Source organism: Branchiostoma floridae, chromosome 15 (assembly GCF_000003815.2).
Source record: "Branchiostoma floridae strain S238N-H82 chromosome 15, Bfl_VNyyK, whole genome shotgun sequence".
NCBI classification, from domain to species: Eukaryota; Metazoa; Chordata; class Leptocardii; order Amphioxiformes; family Branchiostomatidae; genus Branchiostoma; species Branchiostoma floridae.
In genome coordinates this window covers 6,129,070-6,154,226 of record NC_049993.1, presented here as the reverse complement: position 1 = coordinate 6,154,226, position 25,157 = coordinate 6,129,070, and the positions used below count along the sequence as shown (strand labels likewise).

Sequence of the window (25,157 nt, the reverse complement as noted above, 5' to 3'; positions counted from 1 at the left end):
ATTTGTCCAGCTACTCGAGCTAGGGCGCCACACGCGGTGCAGCTTTTGTTGGGACACTGGACGGTCTTGCCTGTCACGGAAGCAACGGCCGCGGGAAATCAGTTCACGTTCAACCGACCAATAATTCAGGCGCCGAAGGCACAGGTAAAATTTACTACAATTTTTTGCATGCATAAAACCGATAGCAGTGTATTGTAACGTAACGTTACGTGCAAGGATGTTTTAGGGCATCTGGCCTGGTAGACTACTCCAGAAGCTGGGTCTCACGCACGATCGTGATCGGTGCGCGGTGCCCAGTATAAATTTATATATTTTTTTGCGCGCGAGGGGAGATCACACAAATCTGTGCGACAAGTATGTAGGAAAGACATTGATCTATGCATACACTTGCTCATACGATCGTATTAATGTCATAATCAATACAGATGAGATGGTTTGGTATTTAGCCGGCTTTTACTAGCTGGGTTGGGATGGGGAGGGGGGTGGTTGGCAGTGTGTCCATGCTGGATAAAATTCATAAATTATTTATGACAAGACATGTGAGCCCTCCAGGTTTTACTTTACTATCTTTCTGATAAGATAACAACGATGAGGATAGATCGTGATGTTCATTGTGCATCACAAATGTTAAATTTTTTCAGCCAATGCTTCCACAAAAATCTCTTGCTTGGAAATCAAACTAAACCTGCAGAGTCACCCAGGCAAATATTATGAAAGCTCGAAGACCGACCAAAACGCACGTAGGCACCACCCCTTGGGTTCTTTTTGTGAACCTGTCATTCAGAATGTCCCAGAGCAAGCTCTCCAAACTGCCACAATTCTCATTTGACAAGTAACTGGTTATATTTAAAAAAAAGCAACCTGTCAAGTTTAAACTGCGGTAACGTTTTATTCAATATTGTACTATCTAGTTTTGTGACAGTTGAATGTCTCCACCCAGATGATCGGCTTGAGTAAACACAGTTAAACCTAACGCAAGTTTACTTGTGAACTTGCAGGACCAGTTTACCATCAGATGTACCATTCAAAACTCAATTCATATTTTTTTTTATACACTAATACAGTGTACTAAAACTATAAATGTGTTATTTACGTTGTAAAACATTGCAATAAATATTACACAAGTTTCATGAGATGTCATGGCCCCTGGAACCTGGGTAGACTTAACGCCACATTCTACAAGTTGGCGGTCACGACCCTCATTCATCACTGTAGCAGGTGATGGTGCGATAGACAAGTTGCAGGGCTCGAAATACCCCATGCATTATATACGATGTAGGTTAGTGCAGGTGAAAGTTGGGCTGTGCAGGTATTTTAGCCAGCCCAGACGCTGGGCCAAGCCCTCTCCATAAAACCAGAAAAAACCAAAGGTCATCCAGTGCAGGTAAAGGTTAATGATTGATTATTTGACTTACTGAGGGAGACTGCTGTCCATAAATTACAGAATGTACCATTGCATTCGGTATGCCAATTGTGTGTTGGCAATACATGTTTTAGGGTAGTCTTGTATAACATAGTCCATCCATGGTTGGTTACATAATACAACATTATATTTATATAATCATGACCTAACCAGACTATTTATATAAAGGTAGCCTGGGTTCTGAACTACCTTTCATATGTGAGGCAACAGGGCTTTCACAAAATTTCTGTGTTTCTTGTTTTTCTAATGAAATGGAACACAAGTTACATATTTCATGCACAGTGTATCTCTAGAATTTTTTCCCAGCGTAGGGGCAAATGTAGCCTGGGTACCATCCTATTTCTACCGGGGCTCCTTACACTCACTTCCCTAAAAAAAAAGCCAGCAGTCACTACGGAGGATGATACTCAGGCTCACAGTAGTATTGTTACAGTTAGAATTATGTAGTGACCTTCTCACCCTGATGCCTTCAGGCCAATGGCCTAATAAATTCTAACAGCCTGTAACAGTGACTCTTAAATAATAAAAATCATCAGTAGATTTCCTTGCAGTAAAGATTCCACATAGTGTCATAGACTTAATAGTTTGTCTAAGAAACAACCAATTTAAGTGAAATAGCCTAAACGACTTATGTTTTCTAAGAAACAACCAATTAATTGAAATAGCCCAAATGACTTGCTAAGGTTTTCAATATTGATTATGAATTTCTTACGTAACTATGTCAATGGCTATTATGCAATGAAGTTTGGGGAAATTTCAGTGGCAACTTGAGGGAGGGAGTTGATCCCTCATGTTTGTTTTGTGAGGGTGTGTCACTGTGTGTGGTGGGGGTGTGTCAATGTGTGTGGTTGTGTGTGTGTGTGTGGAGGGAGGCATTTATGATACATTGTTTGGCCTCACAAAAAAAAAAAAAAAAACAGAAATTTTGCCCTCTCATTGTTTCTTCTTATTGTCAATATTTCTGATTCTGAAGTAGCATTCCTGACAGTACTGAAAAACTGAATCGGTTTAATATTTTCCAGTGATTTATATTAGGAATCAATATATGTAGGTCACTCCATTGCCGGGTTATTAGTGGCCTCTCCCTCCTCCTCCTTCTATAACCATTGGAAACCAGGTCACGTGCATCTTTCAGTTACACAACCTTTGCTAGCCTCAATACCAGACTATTTCCAGGGTCTACACAGGCCAGATTCTTTTGCTCTAGGGACCAAATGCTCTAAGGTAATCTTACTACAGGCCCTCCTAAGTCCCAGCCAGTGTAAGTGGTATTAGAAATTGGGTGCCAAGTTTGGTAGCAATGTGACTTCCCCAGGCCAAAAGGGTTTCTACTAGCCCAGTGGGTCTGGTATTCAGGCTAACTCTGGGCATGTTCTTTTATAATCTCTGGGAGCAGAGGACAAACCAGTTTCTGTTTCTACATGCATGTTTGTATGCAGCTGTGGTTGAGCACCATAGAGACTTGTTGCAAAGGTACTGTTGATATTTCCAAGTCTTTGCTGTAGTGTAAGCTCTGTATGACTATGAGATTGTTCTTCTTTCTGCACTGCCTGATACCATAGAAAAAATACTTAAAAGTAATAGGCGATGCTGATGCATCAACCATGGTTACTGGGGTAACATCACTTGTAAAACACTTATATTAATTTACAGTTGATACAGTTAATATCATATTTTAAACTAAGATGCATATTCTGAATTGCCCATCGTAAAAGCAAACGATTTTAGATTTACCTGCCTGACCTATCTCTAACACTAACAGCCTTCTTTTCAGCATGTTGAAGTTGGTACATGACGATGTAGCCTCAAAAGAAAGAAGAAAAAGTACTCCAAGTTTGTAATTAGATCAATTATCGTAGATCTATGCTGCGACAAAGAAGAAATACAAATAGCCTTGAATAATACATCGTAACTGGAATTATGTGGAGATGTGTTTTCGAAGCAATGATTGACCAGCTGCCAGTTAAAATTTGTATTAAACTTAAACTTAAACTAAGTTGTGTCTGTAAACTGCAGTAGGAAGCTAAATATTTGGTAAAGAGAGAAAAACAAGGGTTATGCAGTACCCAAAGACTATAAGCCACAGTCTATTCTTATGCATAAACGAGTAAGAAAAATTGCCTAGTCATTGCTGCCTATACATGCAGTGACTTTGCAGTCTGTACCTATTGGGGTCAGGGACTGGAGTGTCACATTACTTGGCAGCTGCCCAAGTGAGTGCCTATGAATGAAAGGAGTATGAAAGGGGTGTGGTAGAAAGGTATTGTCCAGGAAGGTAGAGGAAGGAGGTACAGTAACAGAATTGGACCCAGTGACATATCCCACTACTCATACAAAGGTGTGTAATATTTTATAGCTGCACAGGTTCTGTACAGGTATGTGGTTTTCTTGATGTGGCAAGGCTAATTGTTAAGCACAACACTGAAGTGAATGCAAGTAACCTGCTTGTCAACACTCAGCTTTTAAGCCTGATAACAGCAAACAGAATGAACTGTGTTGTTGTACTTAGGTTACCAAGGGGACAGGGTTCTAGCTAGTGCATTTTAGCGTAGTGGGTCACTACGCTAAAATTTGTGACCCCTACGCTAAAATAAGGGCCACTACGCTAATTTTTAACTAGTGTAGTGGTGCTTTGCTGTCATTTGCTTGTTCAACAATGACTTATCAATGTCTGAACAATGAAAATTGATGATATGCCACTCAAAACTGACCAAAAAATCCTAACTTTTAACTCTACATCTACAAATCTCACCGTGGAAGGACCAAGACCCCCCTTCCACACCAATCTCCTTATTAGTCGCTTCGCTACCATGCCATTCCCACTACGCTAAAATAAAATCCTGACTAGAACCCTGGGGGATTTGATAACTGAATGAGAGATGAAATAGTTGATTGCTTTTCATTAGAATAGGGAAAATATTGACATGAATTTGGACCAGACAAATCTGCTCGACTGCAGCTGATTCCAGGAATTTTGTATACTTATGTGGATTTTGTGCTGTCCTTGGTCTTTATGATCAATGCTAAGGTGAATTGGAATATTATATGTTTTATTAAGAGCAAAAATTGGATGGGACTGTTTTTATGTGAATGGAGGTACAGGTTTTTGGGGCCAGGTGGTTGGTCAGCCAGGTTTGACGTTTTATGGGAATTAGTATGTGAGGAATTTGTATCCAACGCTGTATTTGTACTTGCTCAACAGGTTTCTTCAGTCACTTCATTGTGGCACAATATTATCATAAATAGACATCTGAGCTCTTTGGATCAAATAGATAGAAGAGTAAATACCAAGAAGACAATAGAAAATGTTGCCAGGTTTTGTAGATACAGTGGCAAAACAATCTAAATGGGTACCAATAGCACTGTTGGCAGGGATAAGCAAGTCCACTAGTCCTATTGTCCAGGGCAAGTGAAAGTGCTGTTCGGGCAAGTGCATGTCCTACCCCACTTGTCCGATCGGGCAAGTAAGATTTTTCCATTGATTTTAGTGTAATTTTGATATACTTGTTACTTTTTACAGTCATGACATCAAGCAATTGTCTACAGAGAATTCCATTGCTGGAAGTGAAAATGCATATACTAGTAACAGTGACATTTGAATTTTGGGCAAGTGAAAAATTGGTTCGGGCAAGTACATTTTTTATGTGCTTGCCCGATAGGACAAGTGGATTTTAGAAAACTTGTTCAACCCTGATTGGTATGTGACCTTCATTTGCATAAGGTTACATAACCTTCAAAACATGACTGACTGGTCGTACCTGTTTACCGTGTAGGTACAAAGTACATGCACATTTGTTCTGGCCTTTCTTTTTTTTCCATACCCTCTTATCAACTGTTTTGATTTCTAAAATCACAATTGAACCAGTCTAGTTTGTCATTCTTTAGGTGGTTTAATGCAATGTACTAAGAAATTTGTGTAATTTCATGCAATGAAATTTGTGTAATATGTAAAGCTCCATCCCCATGCAGACCCCCTTTACATGATTGATATATTTTGTAGGTCACATTCTGTAGGTACAAAGGACAATTACCCTATTTAACAATGGTTATAAGTCATCAAGGCATGTCACATGATGGAACAGTCACATGTTGTTAACCTACTTGAGATAAACCACTGAAGTCTGCAGCAGGGGAAAAGAACATTTACGTGTTCAGGGTTGAACAAGTTTTCTAAAATCCACTTGTCCTATCGGGCAAGCACATAAAAAATGTACTTGCCCGAACCAATTTTTCACTTGCCCAAAATTCAAATGTCACTTTTACTAGTATATGCATTTTCACTTCCAGCAATGTAATTCTCTGTAGACAATTGCTTGATGTCATGACTGTAAGAAGTAACAAGTATATCAAAATTGCACTAAAATCAATGGAAAAATCTTACTTGCCCGATCGGACAAGTGGGGTAGGACATGCACTTGCCCGAACAGCACTTTCACTTGCCCTGGACAATAGGGCTAGTGGACTTGTTTATCCCTGCGTGTTGGTGTTAGAGAAGAAAGTGTTTTGAAAAAGAATTTTAATAGCATTTACATTTTTGAAAGTATAGTTTGCTCTTCATCTCTTCCCTGAAACATCTTTGTGCTGTTGCAGGTTGATGTATCATCAGTTGTAACTTGTACTTGTACTAAGCTTCTTGAGTAGACGTTCAGAAACTTGTAGTACGTTGCACTTATTTAACCCAATACAGTTTAAATCAATCCTAATGCAACTGCCCATTAAAGTAAGGCTACAATGCAGAAGAATTACATTTACTTATAATATAATGGTGTGGAGAGTTGGAATGAACTCTCGCTAGCTGTGAGAGCTGCATCGTCTATACGATCTTTCAAATCCACTGATATAGAGGGCAGTTTTCACCTCTGACATAAAACCCTATATATATACAAATTGGCAACTTGTATAGGGTTTTATGTGACTAGTCAGAGATGATGGCTAACATCATGATCATGGATATTATCAATATAACAGAATTTTGATGCGCAAATCTGTTCTTGCCCTGTACATCAACAATGTCATTATTGTGGTATACCTTGGGCTTCTCTAAAAAGCAGTTCCAGCCACTTAGGAAGCTACCCTTGTATAAAGAAATAAACGTAGATCTAAAAATTTGATCATAGCATTTTGCAATGTATAAAATTGTGTCTCCTCCCCCAATGAGGGTCTGTATGGTACATCCTACTTGGTTACTGACCCAGGCTAAATAAACATGACACATGTGACAAACGTACCTAAAGGTAACCACTGTCCTCATTCTTTTGTTGTGCAGAGGATTGTGCAGGTGAGACTGTTTCTCATGGTCACCTGGAGTTGCTTCAGGTGTTTAGCCCCCCCCCCCCATGTTTTTGCTAAGCTGATCATTAGATTGAGCTGCAAGCTTTTAATGAAGTGTTGTTACACTTACCTATGGCTAATTGGTACTGAAAACAGATATGTTTGTCAACATGAAGAAACACAACTGTCACCTGATCCATTTCTGTTAGAAGTGCTTGTGTTGGTTTCAGTCTCAGAGGGATTTGTACGGAGATGTTGAGGAATCCTGACAAAACTTTTCCACAATGAATGATGAATGACTCTTGGGTGAAAAGTAACACACAATGGGTAATACACTCCCTGCAAGTTGCAAAACATTCAGTACTGCACTGGGACAAGTCCTTTTTTGTAGTTCTTGGCTTTACTTTTTGTCTTTTTATTGTGAATACAATGTATCTTGGCATACCCGGTAAAGGTTGCAAAACCGAACTCTAGCGGAACTCGGTTTTGAGTGCCTGTAAATCATCGATATTGACTGAAAAGGACAAAGTAAATAATAAAAAATGCTTTGTCATGGTTAAACGTTTTGACCTTTTGGCACTTCTTGGGAGGTGTTGCGTTCAAACAAAACTGCGGTTACATGAAAGAAAAAGGCAAATATTTTGGGGGAACCCTTTTAGAAAGAGATGGGTAATCAAACAAGAAAGTTTGTCTTTTTTTCAAATCTATTATAAGGTATTTGATGAAAAAGCAAACCCTGGCTGTTTGCCCCACCGTGATTCAGCAAGTTGTTTTGTGTTGCGCAGGAACAGTCCCTGACCAACTATTTAGCAAGTGCCCACAAATGCCCTGAAAAATTTCACACTGCATTAATCTCAATATTTTGCTTGGAATATGTCCATGTTGTGCTGCCATGTCAATCCATCAATCCGAAGAAAAATCAAAGTTTACGATTTTCAACTGACTTTTTAGTAAACGCCCGGTATTTTTACTTTTTAGTGAATGCCCATTATATCCAGCAAAATATCGTCCATTAGCCTGAGGGGTTGGATTCTGCAAAAATAGGGTGGATAATTAGCTGGGGCATCAGTCAGCTGGAAGGGTGTCACAACTTCACTGGTATAGCTAGGAGACAGAAGCGTGTTCACTCGGTGACGCTTGCTACTGAATGACGGGCGATACCACTGAGTGAGCAAACAGGGGGCTATAGTATCATATCCAATTACATTAGGACGTCCTTGTTTGGCCATCCTTTCACAATTTGAACTTTGGGCCGGTTTACATGAGGCAAAAAATGACTTGTCCTAAAAATGTCCTTCGACAGGTGGCGCGTGTCTTAGGACACTTTTTTGTCTGTGCAACTGGAGGTGCAACAATGCGGTGTGCCACAGCACATCATTTTCGTTTTAACACGGGCAAAAAAATGTCCTAGGACACGTCACACGCCACGCATCGAACGTCGTAGGACATTTTTAGGACCAGTCATTCTTTGCCTTGTGTAATGTTGCTGCTACATGCAAGGGCAATAAAATTAATTTGCTCGTTTTGTGAACAAAGGCAGAAGTTTTCTGGTGGAGATCTTTTGAGCCAGCAAAATGCATTGCTCAAAATCTCAGTACCTCATTATTGGTGTACATGTTATTACATGTAGTATAAGCAGTAAAGAATGCATTGTTTATCCTGAACCCATGCTTTGAGTGTAGTGTTCTGGTTCAATTTTAGAAGGACTTTACCTCGATACATACTATTAACATTATTGATTTGTTGAAGTGAATTTGTTCTCTGTTGGCAAATTTTTTGTGGTTTTGTCAGAATAAATTTGTCATAAGTTTTATCTCTTGTCCTTCCAGTGGATCTTCCCTGATATTGTCAGCATTTCGAGGACACAAAGTCATTGATCACCATGGCGATGATGAAAGTTCTTACAGGAAAGTACCGCACCACTGGCATGGCCCCTCTAGACCTCACCTCCTGTAGCAAAAGGTAAGGATTGATTGATTAGGAACAACTGAGAAGGGTTAGATACTGTAAATGCATTTAAGTTCGCGAGGATTTAATTTCGCCGTAGCGGGAAAAAGGACTTTTCGCGGTGGTTTTAATTTCGCGGTAGCACCATGCACTGTAGTATCTTGATGCCCTGGAAAAATGTTCGCGGTGGTTTTAAATTCGCAGTGAAACGGCCAACGCGAAAACCGCGAACATAAATCCACCACGAACATTTCTGCATTTACAGTATATCATATAGCCTTCATACTCATAGCAACGTATGCATGGCCCTTAGGCCCCGTTCATGATACAAAAAATGAAACGGTTCTATCGGTTACTATCGGTTAGGCCAGCTGAAACGGATAAGTTTTGTCATCATGGACGGTCCGAAACGGATCTGAAGCGATAGGAAACGGTTTGTTCGGAACCACCTCGCGAGGTAGTATTGAAACGGTTTCTTCCTTATCCGGAATTGCGAATTTGTATCATGAACGCAAAAGCGGCGCGATCCGTTTTACATCCGGGCATGTGCGTTCATATTTGAGGGCGCCACGGGGGAAAAGTACAATTTTTAATCTGTCATTCGGGTGTTTCGGCCGTGTTTTCAATTGTAAAATTCGTTTTTATTATCGGGCCGCCACCTAGTCGAGTGAGGAGCCAGCAGTCCTGATATCGCAAGGGGAATGTCTCAGGAGATCCAGTGGAAATGTCATAGCATGGCATATATCAGGACCACAATGTTTTCAGAGGCATTTTCAATGTCATAACAGAACCCAGCTTCGAATACAGTAAGACATTGGTTCAATTTCGATCAAAGACCAACAATCTGACTCAGAAGTACAAGTTTGGGCAAGATCACAACAACCTCAGGGGTCAGAGGTCGCATTTCCGTGCATTACCATGCCTTTTCAAGGAACTGAAACGGTTTGCAAGTTTGCATCGTGAACGCAAAATGCAAACCGTTTCCTGTCGTTTGCTGTCGGATTTCCAGGCCTAACCGATAGAACCGTTTCATTTTTTGTATCATGAACAGGGCCTTAGTTTTAGCAAGGAGGTTTACAGTCTGTCTTATATTTTCTCATAATCTGTGATCTTTGCTGTCTGTATCACCAAAGAAGTACTAGTACTAGTAGTATCAGACAATCCAGTATTTGATTATGCATGTACTGCTGTGGCGGTCTCTGACACATGGGTGGCATCAGTCAGCTAATCACACTGCACTTTCAAGAGGCTCTGTCCAAAACATAGAATCATAAATTTCACTACTGGTTCCGTTTGTACATGTACAATGCCTTGTTTGCAGTGTGCAAGTTAAGTCATCATCAGTAATTGCTTTTGTGTGTATGGTGAATTGATATTGCATCATGTATTGTAAAACTGTTTGCTGCTCATTCCAGTGACATCCTGGAGTATTTCGAAGCCAGCTATGACTTGAACGAAAGCCTCTTCACTGGGCTCAAGGGTAAGTTAACCGTTGAACTTCTGTTTATTACGTGTGGAAAAATTTTAGGAGATAGTGCTGCCGATCAAATGCTGTATTCTATCATGACTAATTCAGCTTGACAGTAAGCAAAAGTGAATCATATTCATTTTGTTATAATGTGTTTACAGACGAAGATGCATTCTACAAGTGTCCTGACCGCCTGAGGCTGCCGCTGATCTTCTACTACGCCCACACGGCCACCGTGTATGTGAACAAGCTGATGCTGGCAGGGCTCATGACAGAGAGGGTCAACCTGGACTTTGAGACGATGTTCGAGACTGGTGTAGATGAAATGTCCTGGGATGACACGGTAAAAGATCTTGGTCCTTTTTCAAATTTGTGAGATTTTTGGCAGGAAAGTTGAATATTTGCTGTCAATAAGTAACAGTTACTTCTGCCCAACCTAGAATAGTGAAGAAACAACTAGTTTCTCTATATTACTCGTAGTTAGAGTACAAATCCCAAGAAGATTGTAGGAAAGCAGTCACAGACTTTCGGCTGCCTTCTTTGACAGGAGAACTACCGTATGGGAGGCAGCTTCCAGTGGCCCGCAGTGGAGGAGGCAGTGGAGTTTCGCCGCCTGGTCCGCAATCGCATCCGTCAGCTGATCGAGGACACGCCCCTCCAGCTGCCAATCACCCAGGACAACCCATGGGTAGGTCAAAGGTCAAGGGTTATGGGAAATGTAGGATTCACACCACAGTTGCATTATGGTCTCGTTCCGGTATTACTCCGCCGGTTGGCACTCAGAAGTATTCCCTCTGAAATATGAATGGGGCCCCAAAATCGTGTGTTTATGTAGATGGTAAATTGCCTTTTATCGCTCCCATGTCATATCGAAGGATTTGAGATGAAAGGTTGTGTATTTTTGACAGGATCGGGTGGAAAAGTTTCGGCATTCGGGCGATTCTCGGACGTGTACGTTTATTTGTCCTGAGTAATGTGGTCAGCGGGTCACTGAAGGAAAGCCCCACTTTCTGGATAGTATTTATGTGCAGTTATAGATGTTATAAAAATCGATTGTCCGGTCAGATTTTGGAAACAATTTTTTTGTTGATTACTGGATATGTGATCTTGAAATAGAAATTAAAACGTCTCCGGCCGAACTGTTTCTTTATTGGATTTTCGCCCATTAAAGTTGCATAATTAAGCATTGTTATAAAGGGGAAGGCATAAGTCCGGTATGAGACCTTATGCAGTAGAGGGCTGGTGGGAAAATGATTGTAGTGCCTACTTCAACAACCTTGAATATGATCTCTCTGTCCTTAAACATTTGGCCCAATTCAGAGACTTTTGTGTCAGAAGAATTCAAACAGGAAGGGTCTGATCTTTTCCAGTTTTGGTAAAATTTGTCCAGTTCACCACTGTTTTGATCTGAGTTGTGTGATTTGTATTCATTTATCATAATATGCTAGTCTACATATTTGAACTGGACAAGCCCACTTTTTCTTTAAATTTTATTAACTGGACCCTTGTGACTCTGGTAGAGCAGAATATTTATGACTGAAATTTGGGTTGTAATTATATGAAGCCATTTTCAGTGTTTCCAGCCAACTAGCCCCCTGTTGTAATAGCTTGCACAAAGGTGTGGCCCAGGGCTACAGAAATTGAGATGGGCAACACCCCTAAGCATCTGTTACAGATGTACGGGCAACTTTTTAAAAACTTTTTTTTCAGTGTATTTCACCATAGTGTCCTTTGGTGAGCACTGACTTATACTTTTATCTGCCATATATAAAATTTGGGCAACTCTGTTCATTGACCAACAAATGTTGGCAGCTTGCTTGTAGCGCCTCCTATCAGGTGTAAGTCTAACTGCAGCTGCCCTGTCCACAGTGGGCAGTGATGATGGGTGTTGAACACGAGAAGATCCACATCGAGACGTCCTCCGTGCTGATTAGGCAGATGCCCATCACCATGGTAACCACCCCGCCCAAGTGGAAGTACGCTCCAGCTAGCACAGGTAAGCTGAACATCAACAATTCTCCTTCAGGTTGTTTTATACGTCGACATAACAGGAGGAAATCTGAACTCTCAGTCTAATCAAATTCTTAAGAATTAGTGATAGTAGTACACAAATTATCTCATCTATTATCTGTTGCTCTATTCTTTTTTCACTACATCTGGGGACCATGTATCTTCAATGATTATTCAATACTGTGCTAGCCTTCTTATGGTAAAAAGCAATCTACAATCACAAGTGAAAACGATAATGATACTATGTCCACATTGCTTTTTTATGATTGTTCATACTTATTCACTCTTCCTACCCTCACCCCTTTTGCCCTCAGGCACCAGTATCAACAAGAATCCCCTCCAACGTGTGGAGGGGGCAGAAGTGACGTTTGGCAAACCAGAGGACTTCCCTTCCTATGGTTGGTGTGTGGAGTATGGACAGAGAACATTCAAGTGAGTGTAGAAACTATTGGAGACATGTCTTTTCCACATTGACCAAGACAGTAAATGTATGGTGTACTCAATATTGCAATACTATATTTAATTCTCTAAGAGCATGAAAGATGGAGCGGAGGCTTTTCTTTTGTCTAGTGGTATATCTGTTCAATTATTCTGTTCAAAAGGGAATTTTTAACTTTTTAACTAACATTTTGAATTTCTCTCGCAGTGTTCCAACATTTGAGGCATCCAAGTTCAATGTGACCAACCGTGAGTTCCTGCACTTTGTGAAGGCAGGAGGGTACGAGAACTCCTCCTATTGGACAAAGGAAGGTAGGTCAAAGGGCAGAGGTCAGATCCTTTCTGTACAAGAAAGAGGGGATGGTAGCAAATGACCTGGGGGGAAAAACTGTCATGAGGGCTTTGGAAGAGGTTGGTTACACTTTGGAAGGGGCAAAAAAGCAGGCACTTGACAGAATATAGTGAAAGGCTGTGGAGGCCTGCATCAGGGCCTGGCTGAACTATGTGGCGAAGATGACGATGATGATGATATCTGCGGTAGAATCTATCTCTGACTATTCAACCCCACCAATCATAAGAACCCTGTAATATCCGTCTTTCAAGAGATTATTGACAGCAAATACTTTTCAGTTGCAGGTGTGTTGTGCAAAATTCAACTGTTTTCTGATGGGAGTATTGTCATAGATCCTAATTTGTTGGTTGTCAATTCCGTTGAAGCCTTTGAGAAAATCCTGTAACAAAAATAGTTAACCAGGAATATGACCTTACCTTTAAGCTCCTTGATAATTAGTCCCTGGTTGTGGCAAGAGAAGTTACCCCTCGAAAAACACCGTACAAGTTATTGATATGTTGATGAAGTCTAAACATCCAGGTACAAAATTACTAGTAGCTGACATAAAAGAAATCAAATAGCTGGTTAAGATAATAAGTGTCAGATGTTTTATATAGCATCATCTTTAGGTTTTGTCAGTGACTGAGCCCCGAACCTTTCTCCTGTTTCAGGCTGGAACTGGCGATGTTTCCGTCAATCGCGACATCCCACATTCTGGGTTTGTACCAAAGGTAAGAAGGTATCTTTACCCTGTGATCGATTTTTTTACTTACCAGTAGCAGGGCTCGAATTACTGGGTGCATGTGCACCCAGGTGCACCCAAAATTGGAGCTGTGCACAGGGTGCACCCAAATATCTTCATAGGCTTATGTATGTAAAGATGTCAATATACTAGTAAACACCATATTCTTATCATCTATGTGTTAAAAAAGATAATAAAATGTCTGTCATAGTACTTGTTTAAGAATTTGAAGTTGGAATCTGTGTTCATCGATCTTTTTAGTGCCCAAAAACTGTGTGATATTTTACTTTATTTTATGTGGTGCACCCAAAAAATATTTGGTGCACCCAATTTTCTAGGTTGGGTGCACCAGTGCACCTAATCCCATAAATGAATTTCGAGCCCTGAGTAGTATCAAATCTGAGCAACTTACAAATTGGTGTAAAGAGAACTACTATTTGTTGTTCTTGGTATTTTATTAAATTTGCTTTCAATATTCCAGGATGCAAGTCTGGCTGTGGGGCTGTCATTTCTTCCCATTCCCACTGCCTGCCAGAGCACTTCTCCACAACCTACACTGACCCAAGTATCGGGCACTCCAATGGGAATGGTAGTCCTCAAAACGGGGCCCAGAATGGAACGAGCAACGGGCACCAGAACGGTACCAGCAATGGACACCAGAATGGCACAGCCAATGGACACCAGAAGGAAGATGAATGTAATCCAGATTTCAGGTAAATGTCTGGAATGTATTTTGTATTTTTCACTTCCTTCAACATCCAACAGTTTGGAATGACTTGTCCTTGGCCTTGCCAAACGCGGCCTTTTCATGATGCTGTTTAACAGAGTGTTTAACAGAGAAAGCTTTATGCACCATTTGTTTAAACAAGAGTCTTTGGTATAACTCTATTGTAAATATATAGTGATGCTTTAACCTTAACTTGAAAGTTCATCTGTGTTGGTAAAAGACCTTCTGGAAAAGTTTAACTTAAATCTCCAACATGAAAATTGGACTTTCCCAAATTTTCGACTGAACGGCTCTAGTCTTTGTCAAGGAGTGAACAATCCACTGCTTCTATGAGTCACGTTATGTAGATAGCACACATGACTTGGTGAGCAGTGGATCATAAGTTACAGGAAGCGTATGGCGCCCACTCAGGGATGGTTGCAGGGCTTTAGCCAGCTCGAATTTTTTTTCCGTCAGCCAATTACAATCGTCGCGAAAACCGCGAAAATTAATTAGAAGGACTGAACTGAGACCTTGAAAAACGGGTTTTAATGAGATTATCGTATGCGAAAGGGCGCCGACAAACATTGTCAACAATCATAACAATAGCAAAACAAACAGTGTGTGGCTTTTACGGCCGTGGACGGCATCCCCAAGCCGCCTGTAGCTTCCACCAAGGATTTTTGTCCGTCAAGATTGGTTTTAAAATTTTTCCGTCAGACGCAGCACATTTCCGTCAATTGACGGAAAAACGGATGCTGGCTAGAGCCCTGGATGGTTGTAAGGCTCTGATGCTTTAACCTGCTAAATTCAAATGCTCTCTCCTCCTCCCAGGCTGCGAGTGATATTTGATGTAATGGAGATGCCCTGGGACTGGCCGGTGGTGGTGAACTACCATGAAGCTCGCGCCTTCTGCGCCTGGAAAGGTCCGGAGTTCCGCATGCTGACGGAGGCAGAGTTCAACATGATCCGGGGCGTTGTACTGGGCGACCCCAGCAAGGGCGTGACCTCTGACCCTGTGTTCCACAAGGATCCACAGGCCAACTTTAGGCTGACCTTCGGATCATCATCGGTTAGGCACTGGTGCTTCCTATCATTTAGCATGGAAGTCATATTGGGGTGATTTAATGTCAAGGTGGGAGAGACACTTATCCGTTGTAACGATGGGAAAACCAAGGACCAAGAGAATGTCCAGCCGGAGAAATGTGTTGACTTGCGTTTCTAACAAGAGCTTTAATTTGTACATGTATTTCTTATGTCCATGCAGCAATGGGTCAGCTTGATGGACAAATGAATGATATTTGGATTTATTTATTTTCTACATTTCTCAATGTACTGAAGACTTGGTTCTGGTTTTTGTCAGAATAGTTAGAGAAGAAGTCATCATATTGAAAATGGTTTCATGTACAGTTTCTCACATACTGTCTTACCACCTTAGCCTGTCGATTTTTACCCTCCAAACGACCTTGGCTTCCACGATGTGTACGGGAATGTCTGGGAGTGGGTGGAGGACCACTTTAACGGCCTGCCTGGCTACAAGCAGCACCACCTGTATGACGACTATGCCTCTCCCTGCTTCGATTCCCGCCATGGGCTCATGTTGGTAAATATAGCTCCAGTAAACTTATTAGCGCTAGTTCACCTTTATCCGTGGGGTAAGCTAAATCTGCTGTTTTTAAAAGCGGATTTATGGATAAGAAGTTGACGGTCGGTGGTTTGGGAATGCATTTAAAATATTACAGTTTGAAACCACCGTCCCTCAATTTGATATCCCAAAGTACCCTGTTTTTTATTCAACGGATATAGGTTACCCCACAGATGAAGGTGAACTAGCATTATTGATCAATAATATTTGTACAAATTTCCTACCACCTGGTTCTTTACAAAGAACGTTACGATTTCTCACCACTGAATTTGTTTAAACCTTCAAATGTCAGACATACATTATGTACCACATTACCTTTAGTTGATATGTGTCAAGAGGGATGATGTAATCAGACTTTAAAATCTTGTCAAATTTCTTAAGAGAAAACCTTTCAAACTTGTGTCCTATCAAAAGGCTTACTGTATGTTTGTTTCAGGGTGGTTCCTGGGCCTCTGACGGTACTTACAACTCCCGCTTCTCTCGCATGGGTTTCCGCCGCCACTTCTACCAACACGCTGGCTTCCGTGTGGCACGGACTCTGCCCGGTGGGGGGAAGTCGCCCGTAGTCATGGTGAATACGGAAGTGTACATTTTAGGAGCGGGGGTGGAAGGTAAGACAAATGGCAAGTTTGTAAATTTGATTCTTGCTTGTCAAGAACTCCGCACACTTAGAATGGTATCACAACTTTGTGCAATTCCCACAGAAAGACTTACAACTACCCTGACCACATTTGGAAAAAAAGCACTTAGCAAGATGATTTACAAGAGAGTAAAGAAGGTCAAATGTATCTTTATAACATTTCTTTTTGATGACTGAAGTAGAAACGTTAAACATCACTGATACAGTAAAATCTTCTAGCATTTGAAACTGCAATTGAGATTTTTAGAAATAGTTTTAAATTCCCTCGAAGAGCTTTGCATAACGTAGGCAATTGTTTTGCTCTCAAACCTACCGGCAAAGAAGACCAGGTAGAGCCAATGTCACAGTGCACAGCATTCCTGCCCATCCCCTATTCCCTTCTTACATGAGGTGCAAAAGAGGAAAATTCTGTTTGATTGGAAACGGCATGTTGAGTTGTGAAACCACCCGTTTCATCTGCTATCTACTTGTAGCATGCTAACTCACAAAGTTCTCTACTACAGGCTCAAGACAGAGTAAGAAGACAGAATGAACAGCTTCTTGCAACCTTCTCCTGTTCTTTTTCTGTAATTTTCTTGAATTTATCTGTATTCCATGTAGCTTGGAATTTGGATCCTGTCTTTCTATACACTACCTATACACTATGGAATTGCGTTTTATTGACATTACCATCCATAATGTATGGGAAAAGATATTCATATTTTGTCTCTTTTTGAAACCAATGCTACATTTTTTACAAAAGCAAAACTGGGAGAAGTCTTCAGACTGTTTTTGTAAATGAACCCTCTTGTCTCTTCCCAGTCTGAAATATTCAGGTTAAACCTAAATGTATGCCTCCATTTTACATCCTGCATTGTCATGTTTGTTATAAAGTGACAGCATGTGCTGCCATATCTGTTGTATGATTAATATTTAAAAAATTAAAACTCAGGTCTGAGAACAAAGATTACTGAAGAATTGAAGCAGAAAGATTTTGATGGGACTGAAAGTACATGTAAATATGAAAAAAAATCAATAGAAAGAGAAGGGAAAAAAATTACAATCTACAGAAAAGGAAACTAGAAAAAGAGCAAATGATAGAAGGGTTAGGTATTCATTTTCTATTGAGATTTAAACATGATGCTGCTCCTGTTGGCTTTAAAACTATTGAATACTGCAATGTGGCGTTGCCACTGCTTGCAAATGACACGAGCTACATAACCAATTTTTAGGCCAATAACTAATTTCTTTATTCCAAAAAAAAGGAAGAGAAAGATCACATCTTACTTCAACATGATTTCTGTTGTATTTGCAGATATTCAATTCTGGTCCCCATAACAAGATGTCTTATTGATAACTAGCAACTCTGTAAAAATTTTGGGAGTACTTCAGACATTTGAAGCTTCATGGCAATGCAGCATTGTCCATTATGTCAATAAAAACTCTTGTTTTCTGTTCTTTTTATTCAGTCAAACTTGTTGATACAAGAGGCCACCTTTTTGTCAGGGCCACTAGTACAAAAAGTAAAATAACCAGATTTTTCCTAAGGCTTTTTCCTATGATTATGAAGTCCTTCAGTGGCCGTTACAGACAGGTTTGACTGTATTTCCTGACACCCATGTCTGCTCACCTTGATGTTTGGTCCGTATATAGGCTTGAGGCAGACCTTGGGTTCACTAAACACCTCTATGCTGTCTGTCCAGTTTGTACCCAACAGGTTGCGCTGGTCCTGTGACGAGGCCCGTTTCCAGACTTGCGAAGAATTCCCCCAAAGGATCCTAATTTTACATCCCGATCAAACTCATCCCGATCAAAATCTCCTGTGCAGGTATTTCTAGATATGTCATTTTTGGTTTCCAGAAATCCAAGCAGCTTGTAGACATGTAACGTCGATGACACTGACAAGTTGTCTTCGACGTAATCTACTCACTCCTGCAGGCAAAATGGAGCCGTCCTGAATCTGACTGTTTTGTTGTGACAGTCAGCGTTGTTTGATACATTGTGTGATGTTTCTTTATATTTACTGGTTGAAATCGTTTTGAAAATGCGTTGGCTCCAATTGTCAGCTCAATGTTGTGTTCTATAACAATTTTTTTACAGAAAAGTAAGATCATTTTGACTGTACTACCTGTAGATTTCAGAAATCATAGTGAAAGTCAAGTGTTAGATCATTGCTGAAGTGAATAGGCACAGTTCTTGTATCAGGCCATGTTGACATCTTCTGGGAACCCCAAAACTGATGTTTTAGGGATCTTTCTTTGAAGGACTTTTATAATATGATGGAATCAAAGTATTTTAGAGTTTATTTTCTGGCCCATTTCAAGCAAACCTGTAGATCATAATTTTAACATCTGTCTGAACCTTGACCCTCTTAAGTTCATTTGGACTTGGATTAGCTGTTTCAAGTTAAAAAAGATGGACTGGTCCTTCTGATAACCAGAGTGAACCAGTTTGATGATGATATCTCTTGTAGAACAGCCTCCATTTACATTGTGTGTGCATATCATCTTCATGAAATGCTTCCAAACACTGGAGCATGTTGACTGATTATTGCTTTTTTCAAACTTACAAAAGCTGCACAGAAACTTCATGTTTGCTCATTGTCTGCTTTTCATTTCTGCCTTCCTAATCCTAACCAACAAGCTGCATTGGTGTCTGCGTTCCTGGTGTCAAGCATTTGTTGATCATTGAGCAATTGACATATTTGTTTGAAGTGATGCTGTTACTATTTGGGGCTGTCTGCTGCTTTTCAGCAAGAAAAGGATATTCTAACTGTACCAGGACAAGTAACTGTCCAGGCCTGTTTTAAGCAATGTTCTGTTTGTGGCAGGAAAAGGGGACACGCCTTACTCTGTGGACATTTGTTATTTTTGCAGTTTTTCTGCTCCAGTTTTCCTTTCTGACAGAGCTTCCACATTGTTTGAAGAGGGGTTACTTGCACTACATTTTGGTGGAAGTACCTATATTCATGCTCCCAATTACATTCTGTGTTCCTAGGTAAATTTTCTGTAATTTGTGGCAAAATTCTTCGTTGAAACCATTGCTGGAAGTACAGGATTGTTTTTAGAAAATTACTCTTTTCAGGAAGAAATCTGCAAGGTATTGTGCCCTCATTTGAGAGGCTGTACAGATACACTGTTGTGCATTTCATATTTTGACCCAGCAATCAATGTGGATGCTCCTTTGTAGAATAACTCTACTGTTTTAGATTTGTTCCAGTGTCGCCAAAAGAAAATGTTTACCACAGCCTTCTCCCCACCACACATTTCAGGGATGCTAATCATATTGATCTATTCCTATGGTCTCCAGAAAATGATCTGACTGTGCCGGAAACAGTCGGTCTGGAGGTCGTCCCGATGGCGAGCACCAACAGACAGTTCCACCAGGAAACAGAAGAGGCCCTGGCGGCCATGTTGGCCCTGCAGTACGGGGATGGTGGCCAGAACTACTCCAAGGCGCTGGCAGATTTCTGTGTGGAGAAGGCGATCCATTACGGCTGTCCACTCCAGAAGGTTGTACAGCTGGGATGTGGGACAGGAGGAGTGACGTACCAGCTGGCCAAAACTTACAAGGAGGTTTGTCCTCACCTTTTTGTATTAAACACTTATTCATAGTTTCCTCACCAGTTTTGACATCTATGTTTAAGAGTCAAAGCTTCCATTGAATGCTTGAAAGAGTAGTGTAGTATTTATTCATTTAGTTATTTATTGGTTTGACTGTTCAGCATGCACAGCCAAGGCTGCCCAACTAGCATGTGTCCGCAACAAAGGGCTATGCGTAGCGTAGATGCCTCAGTTGCATCTGCCAATTTTTACCATAACTGATTAGATATCAGTGGTCTTTATTTACTACCACTTTTTCTTACGAGAGCCCATGTTTCAATGACCATCTCTCATCTTCTTCATTTACTTAAGTTGAAAAAACATTTGGTTGTGAACAGGGCTCTAGCCAGATTCCGTTTTTCCGTCAATTGACGGAAATTTGTTGCGTCTGACGGAAAAATTTTCAAACCAATCCGTCAACCTTGACGGACAAAAATCCTTGGTGGAAGCTTCAGGCGGCTTGGGGATGCCATCCACGGCCGTAAAAGCCACACACTGTTTGTTTTGCTATTGTTATGATTGTTGACAATGTGTGTCGGTGCCCTTTCGCATACGATAATCTCATTAAAACCCGTTTTTCAAGGTCTCAGTTCAGTCCTTCCAAGGACGTTGGTCCTTCTAATTAATTTTCGCGACGATTGGCTGACGGAAAAAAGTTTCGAGCTGGCTAAAGCCCTGGTTGTGAATAACAAACTTTGTTATCCAGTCATTAACCGACAGATATCACATAATTAAACATAATAATTATTTCCTTTGCTTGTCTACAGAGAGGTTATATAATTTGTTTTTTCTCACTAATCGTATTTTATTCTAATGTTGATGCAGGTGATAGGTGTGGACTACTGTGGTCGATGCCTGGATGCTGCTATTACGCTGCAGAAGACAGGGGAGTTTCACTGGCCGATGCCTATTCCGCAGAACAGTGCAAAGAAGCCTTGTACCGAGAACGGGACCGTCACTGTCAGCATTCCAGCGGACGTGCAGAGGGACAGGCTGACCTTCAAACAGGTCAGGAAGATGTTGCCCCCACACTCACACACATGCTCACACATGCGCAAACACACACACATGCACACTCACACATACACTCACATGCACACACAGACACACACACACACTCACACATGCGCATACAGACACACACACATATACATATTATGCATACACACTTGCCCCCACACACACACACGCTCACACATACACTCACATGCACACACACAGACACACTTGCACACACACACACACATACATGTACCTCTCCCTACAGTGTGCAAAGCAGAACTAAATTTGTTTCATTTATTATATCTATGTAATGACAAATGGTTGATTGAAACAGAAGTGAACCTCGAATTCGTACTGATTACAGTGTAACTGTAAGATAGCCAGGGAAGCTTACAGATACCAGGTAGTGGGAGATTGTTGCAGTATTTCAATTGAATCTTGACTGTGATAAATGTTGCTGTCTTCTCCAGATGACCTGGGTGCCCAACGAGATCCCCAAATCTGACCTGGTCCTGCTGGACTTCCTGGACAGGGTCACCAACCCTAAAGGTCAGAGTTTAAAATTGCTGCATTTTGAGCAAAGGTGCTTTGCTTTCTATGAATGAATGTATGAATGAATGACTTTATTGCTCAACAATCACACAAGGTACAATTTATGGCAACTAACTACTAGCTATATAGACAATGGTACTACAAGGCAGGCTACATACAGAATAACAAAATATTATCAGTAAGTATGAGTTTTCTGGTGAGACAGTGAGACAGTTCGATTGGCTAAGTATACTTTTCCCTGGATGAATGTTTTGGAGTTGTATAATTATATGGTGTTCTTGCATCATTGGCATGTTGTTCGTGTATTGTTGACTTGTTGTTCCCACACTGTTGACATGTTGTTGTTGACATGTTGTTCTGTCTCCACTAGCCTGGTGGCTGCGGCTGTGGGAGATCGTTACTGACAACGGGATCGCCGTGGTGATCTCACAGAAGATTGGGAAAGAGGAACTCTCGGCTGACTTGAGCAAGAAGTGAGTTTACTTTTACTTGTACCTTAGTGTGACACACCACCACCTTTATAAGACTTTAAACCACAAGAAGTCAAAGTCATTACAATTGGACCGGCATAAGGCACTGGCTTAACTGATTTGGACCTTGGATTAAGACAAAACGGCTGACCTGAAATGTGTAATTAAATTTTAACAAATATAGCCATTCTGTTGTTTGTTTGCTCCAGGTTTAATCTGCTAGAGGAACAGGAGTACCCGTTCCAGGACTCTCAGGGACAGTCCAAGGTTGCTATGGCAACCATCTGGAAGCTCAAGCTGTAACTATGGCAACAGATGGCTTCCAACCAGTGGCTTATCAATCAATCAAATTGATAGATTTTAGCTCTTAACAGGCAGTTATGACACCCTGGTAACATCTGTAAGATTGAGGTGTCAGCACTTCTGCTGTGGACTTTGAAAAAAACTACTCAAGGGAACCTTAAAAAATCTTCTATTTATAATAATGGTCATATGATCTGTATGTCTGCTGACTCTACAACTCTAAGGCTGTGACCATCAGATGCAACAACAGAACAGAGATAGCCTGAGTACCATCCTCTGTAGTGACCATGGTTAGTAAGGGAAAGGATTGAGCCGGCTCTCACTACGGAGGACGGTACTCGAGCTAGAAAATAGGTCCTGGAGTTTTGTATGAGCAGTTGTTTAGCATTGATTAAGTAATGGCATGTATAACAGATGAGTAACAAAGAAGACAATATTTTACCTGGTGAATATCATCTTCAGATAGGAACATGTAGCCTTCTTCTTTTCATTCCTCTTGTGTATGATTGAAAAATGTGGTATTTTGTAATGTGGTGACCTTTCAGGTATTCTTCAAATTTGCAGATATGTGTCCTATCTACATGATGTACATTTTAAGTGTCACATAATCTACTGGGAAGTCTGGAAAGATATGATCTAGGGCTGGGTATCGGTACAGCGTACCGGTACAAAACCGGTTTTTCTTATTGACCGGTCCAGAAAAACCGGACCTGAAAAAAATAGGTGGACCGGATGTTGGACCGATTAGAAAATTAACAGATTATTTTATCAGACATTCACACGTTTTGGCGCTTGCAGGTGGAAGAAAATAACAAGAGTTAAGTAGTGTAGAGTTTATAGTAATTTCTACCAAGTTTTACAGCCAATCGTACAGGTGCAGTTAGCGTTGTAGGATTTTAAAACGCCAGTGTAAGTCTAACTCCACCAAACAGATTTCTTTGTAGTGAAATGGACCATTGGTACGAGTCATACTGCATCAGGTCCAGGTTCAGGTCCGGACCTGGACCTGAACCGGACCTGGACCTGAATTTTCTGTACCGGTACCCAGCCCTAATATGATCTGTTGTGGTCAAGTTTTACAACTTTTCTAAATCTCTCAAATTCAGGTGCACCAAGTCGTGTAGCTTTACAGTATTTTGACAGTCACTAAGTGCTGTTTTGCTGGTTGACAATCTGTGAATAGTAAGTTGCAAAGCAAATTTCATTTTTTAACATTTGACCTCACAGCCAGTTTTCTGGCAGTGCATTATATGGTGTGCTGCAATTGGTTATTTGTAATCTTACTACATGTAGTACCATCTGAACAATTCAGGTAAATTATTAGACACATCTAACCTTCATAAACGTATTAGACACATGGAATCAGTGATATCGAAAATCTTTGTAAAAGAAAAAGATCTGATGATTTTACAGGCAACTGGAGCTTTTACAGGTAACTAGAGATGAGTGCAATGATGACTTGTATGTGTTAAACATTGACAATTCTTTACGTTTGACAGAATGTAGACTGTTAAATTATCAATTACTATATAGATAGAGCACCGATTTTCTATAACTGAAGGGGCATGAAGGTAGTAAAGGGGCTGATTTTACTTGTTCTGTTTCTACTTGAATTGTAAGGATTAGAAGAGGCCAGTGCAAGCAAAACATGACTTGTTAGATGGCAACTTGTTTGTTGTGATGTTATATTGATTATAAGTGACACGGGTAGATATTTGTCATAGTACAGTTGTGTATTGTACACAGGGAATTGAGCAGCTTTTTGTACTGCCAAATTATAAGATATCCTTCATTTGTGTGAACTATGTGTAATTTTTTTCTTTCTTCTCAATTTTCCGTATTTTTCCTGTCTCTATTGTCAATCTGTAAACTCTCTCTTTGATTCCTCTCTCCATTTTCTAATGTTTACTGCAATCCTTTTTTGACAATTGTTTAGGTTAGGTTTTGGTTCAGTTGTGGTTCAGTTATTATAGTTTACTTTTCTGACATACCTCGTGTATATGTACACCTAGCCAATGGTTACAATGTAATCGGATTTTTGTGATGTATAAGTTTTGCACTTTAAAGACAACATGTATGTGAAGTAATATGTGAAATAATCCTAAAGGTACAAGATGTGCTTTGAATTCTAAGATGTTGTCCTTCAGTGAAATATAGTCACTGGTGTTTTTGTATGTACTGAATAGTATTTTATTGAATGAATGGACATATGGATTAATGACTGGATCGATGTATGAATGAACGGATGGATTGATGGATGGATGGATGGATGAATAACTGACCATCACAAATGAAGGAATGAATGGTTGGATGAATTATTGAATGGAATAGCTTACAGGAAAAATCGTAGTGTTTTCTGATCGGCTACTTGCAGAATCCCAACATACATGTACATCACTGCTAGCGAATAAAGGTGTTTAAAACATCTTAACTGATTCCAACGGGCCTTAAGTCAGTTTTTATCTAATTATTTCGATTTCTTTCTGGCCATTTTTAGATTTATCCCAATGTAGAGACCTCTTTGGACAATTTTTTTTACAAAAACACCCTTGCAAAATTGAATGTTACGGGGCCAAAACCTGCCCCACTTTGTCCTTATGTCAAAAGCTGTCACTCAAATGTCTGAAG

General features: G+C 40.5%; 1 protein-coding gene across 1 annotated transcript; it reads left to right on the top strand.

Annotated features, from left to right (window-relative positions):
- LOC118432645 (ergothioneine biosynthesis protein 1-like) lies at positions 1-22,538 on the top strand. Its single transcript, XM_035844281.1, has 18 exons — positions 1-144; positions 8,524-8,656; positions 10,057-10,121; positions 10,271-10,452; positions 10,657-10,797; positions 11,979-12,105; positions 12,434-12,551; positions 12,766-12,869; positions 13,560-13,619; positions 14,112-14,343; positions 15,171-15,408; positions 15,775-15,939; positions 16,418-16,592; positions 19,910-20,175; positions 21,028-21,210; positions 21,675-21,753; positions 22,127-22,229; positions 22,436-22,538. Exons 2-18 carry the CDS (start codon positions 8,577-8,579, stop codon positions 22,527-22,529), a joined length of 2,412 nt encoding a protein of 803 aa, XP_035700174.1. The 5' UTR covers positions 1-144; positions 8,524-8,576; the 3' UTR covers positions 22,530-22,538.
- The last annotated feature ends 2,619 nt before the right edge of the window (positions 22,539-25,157 follow it).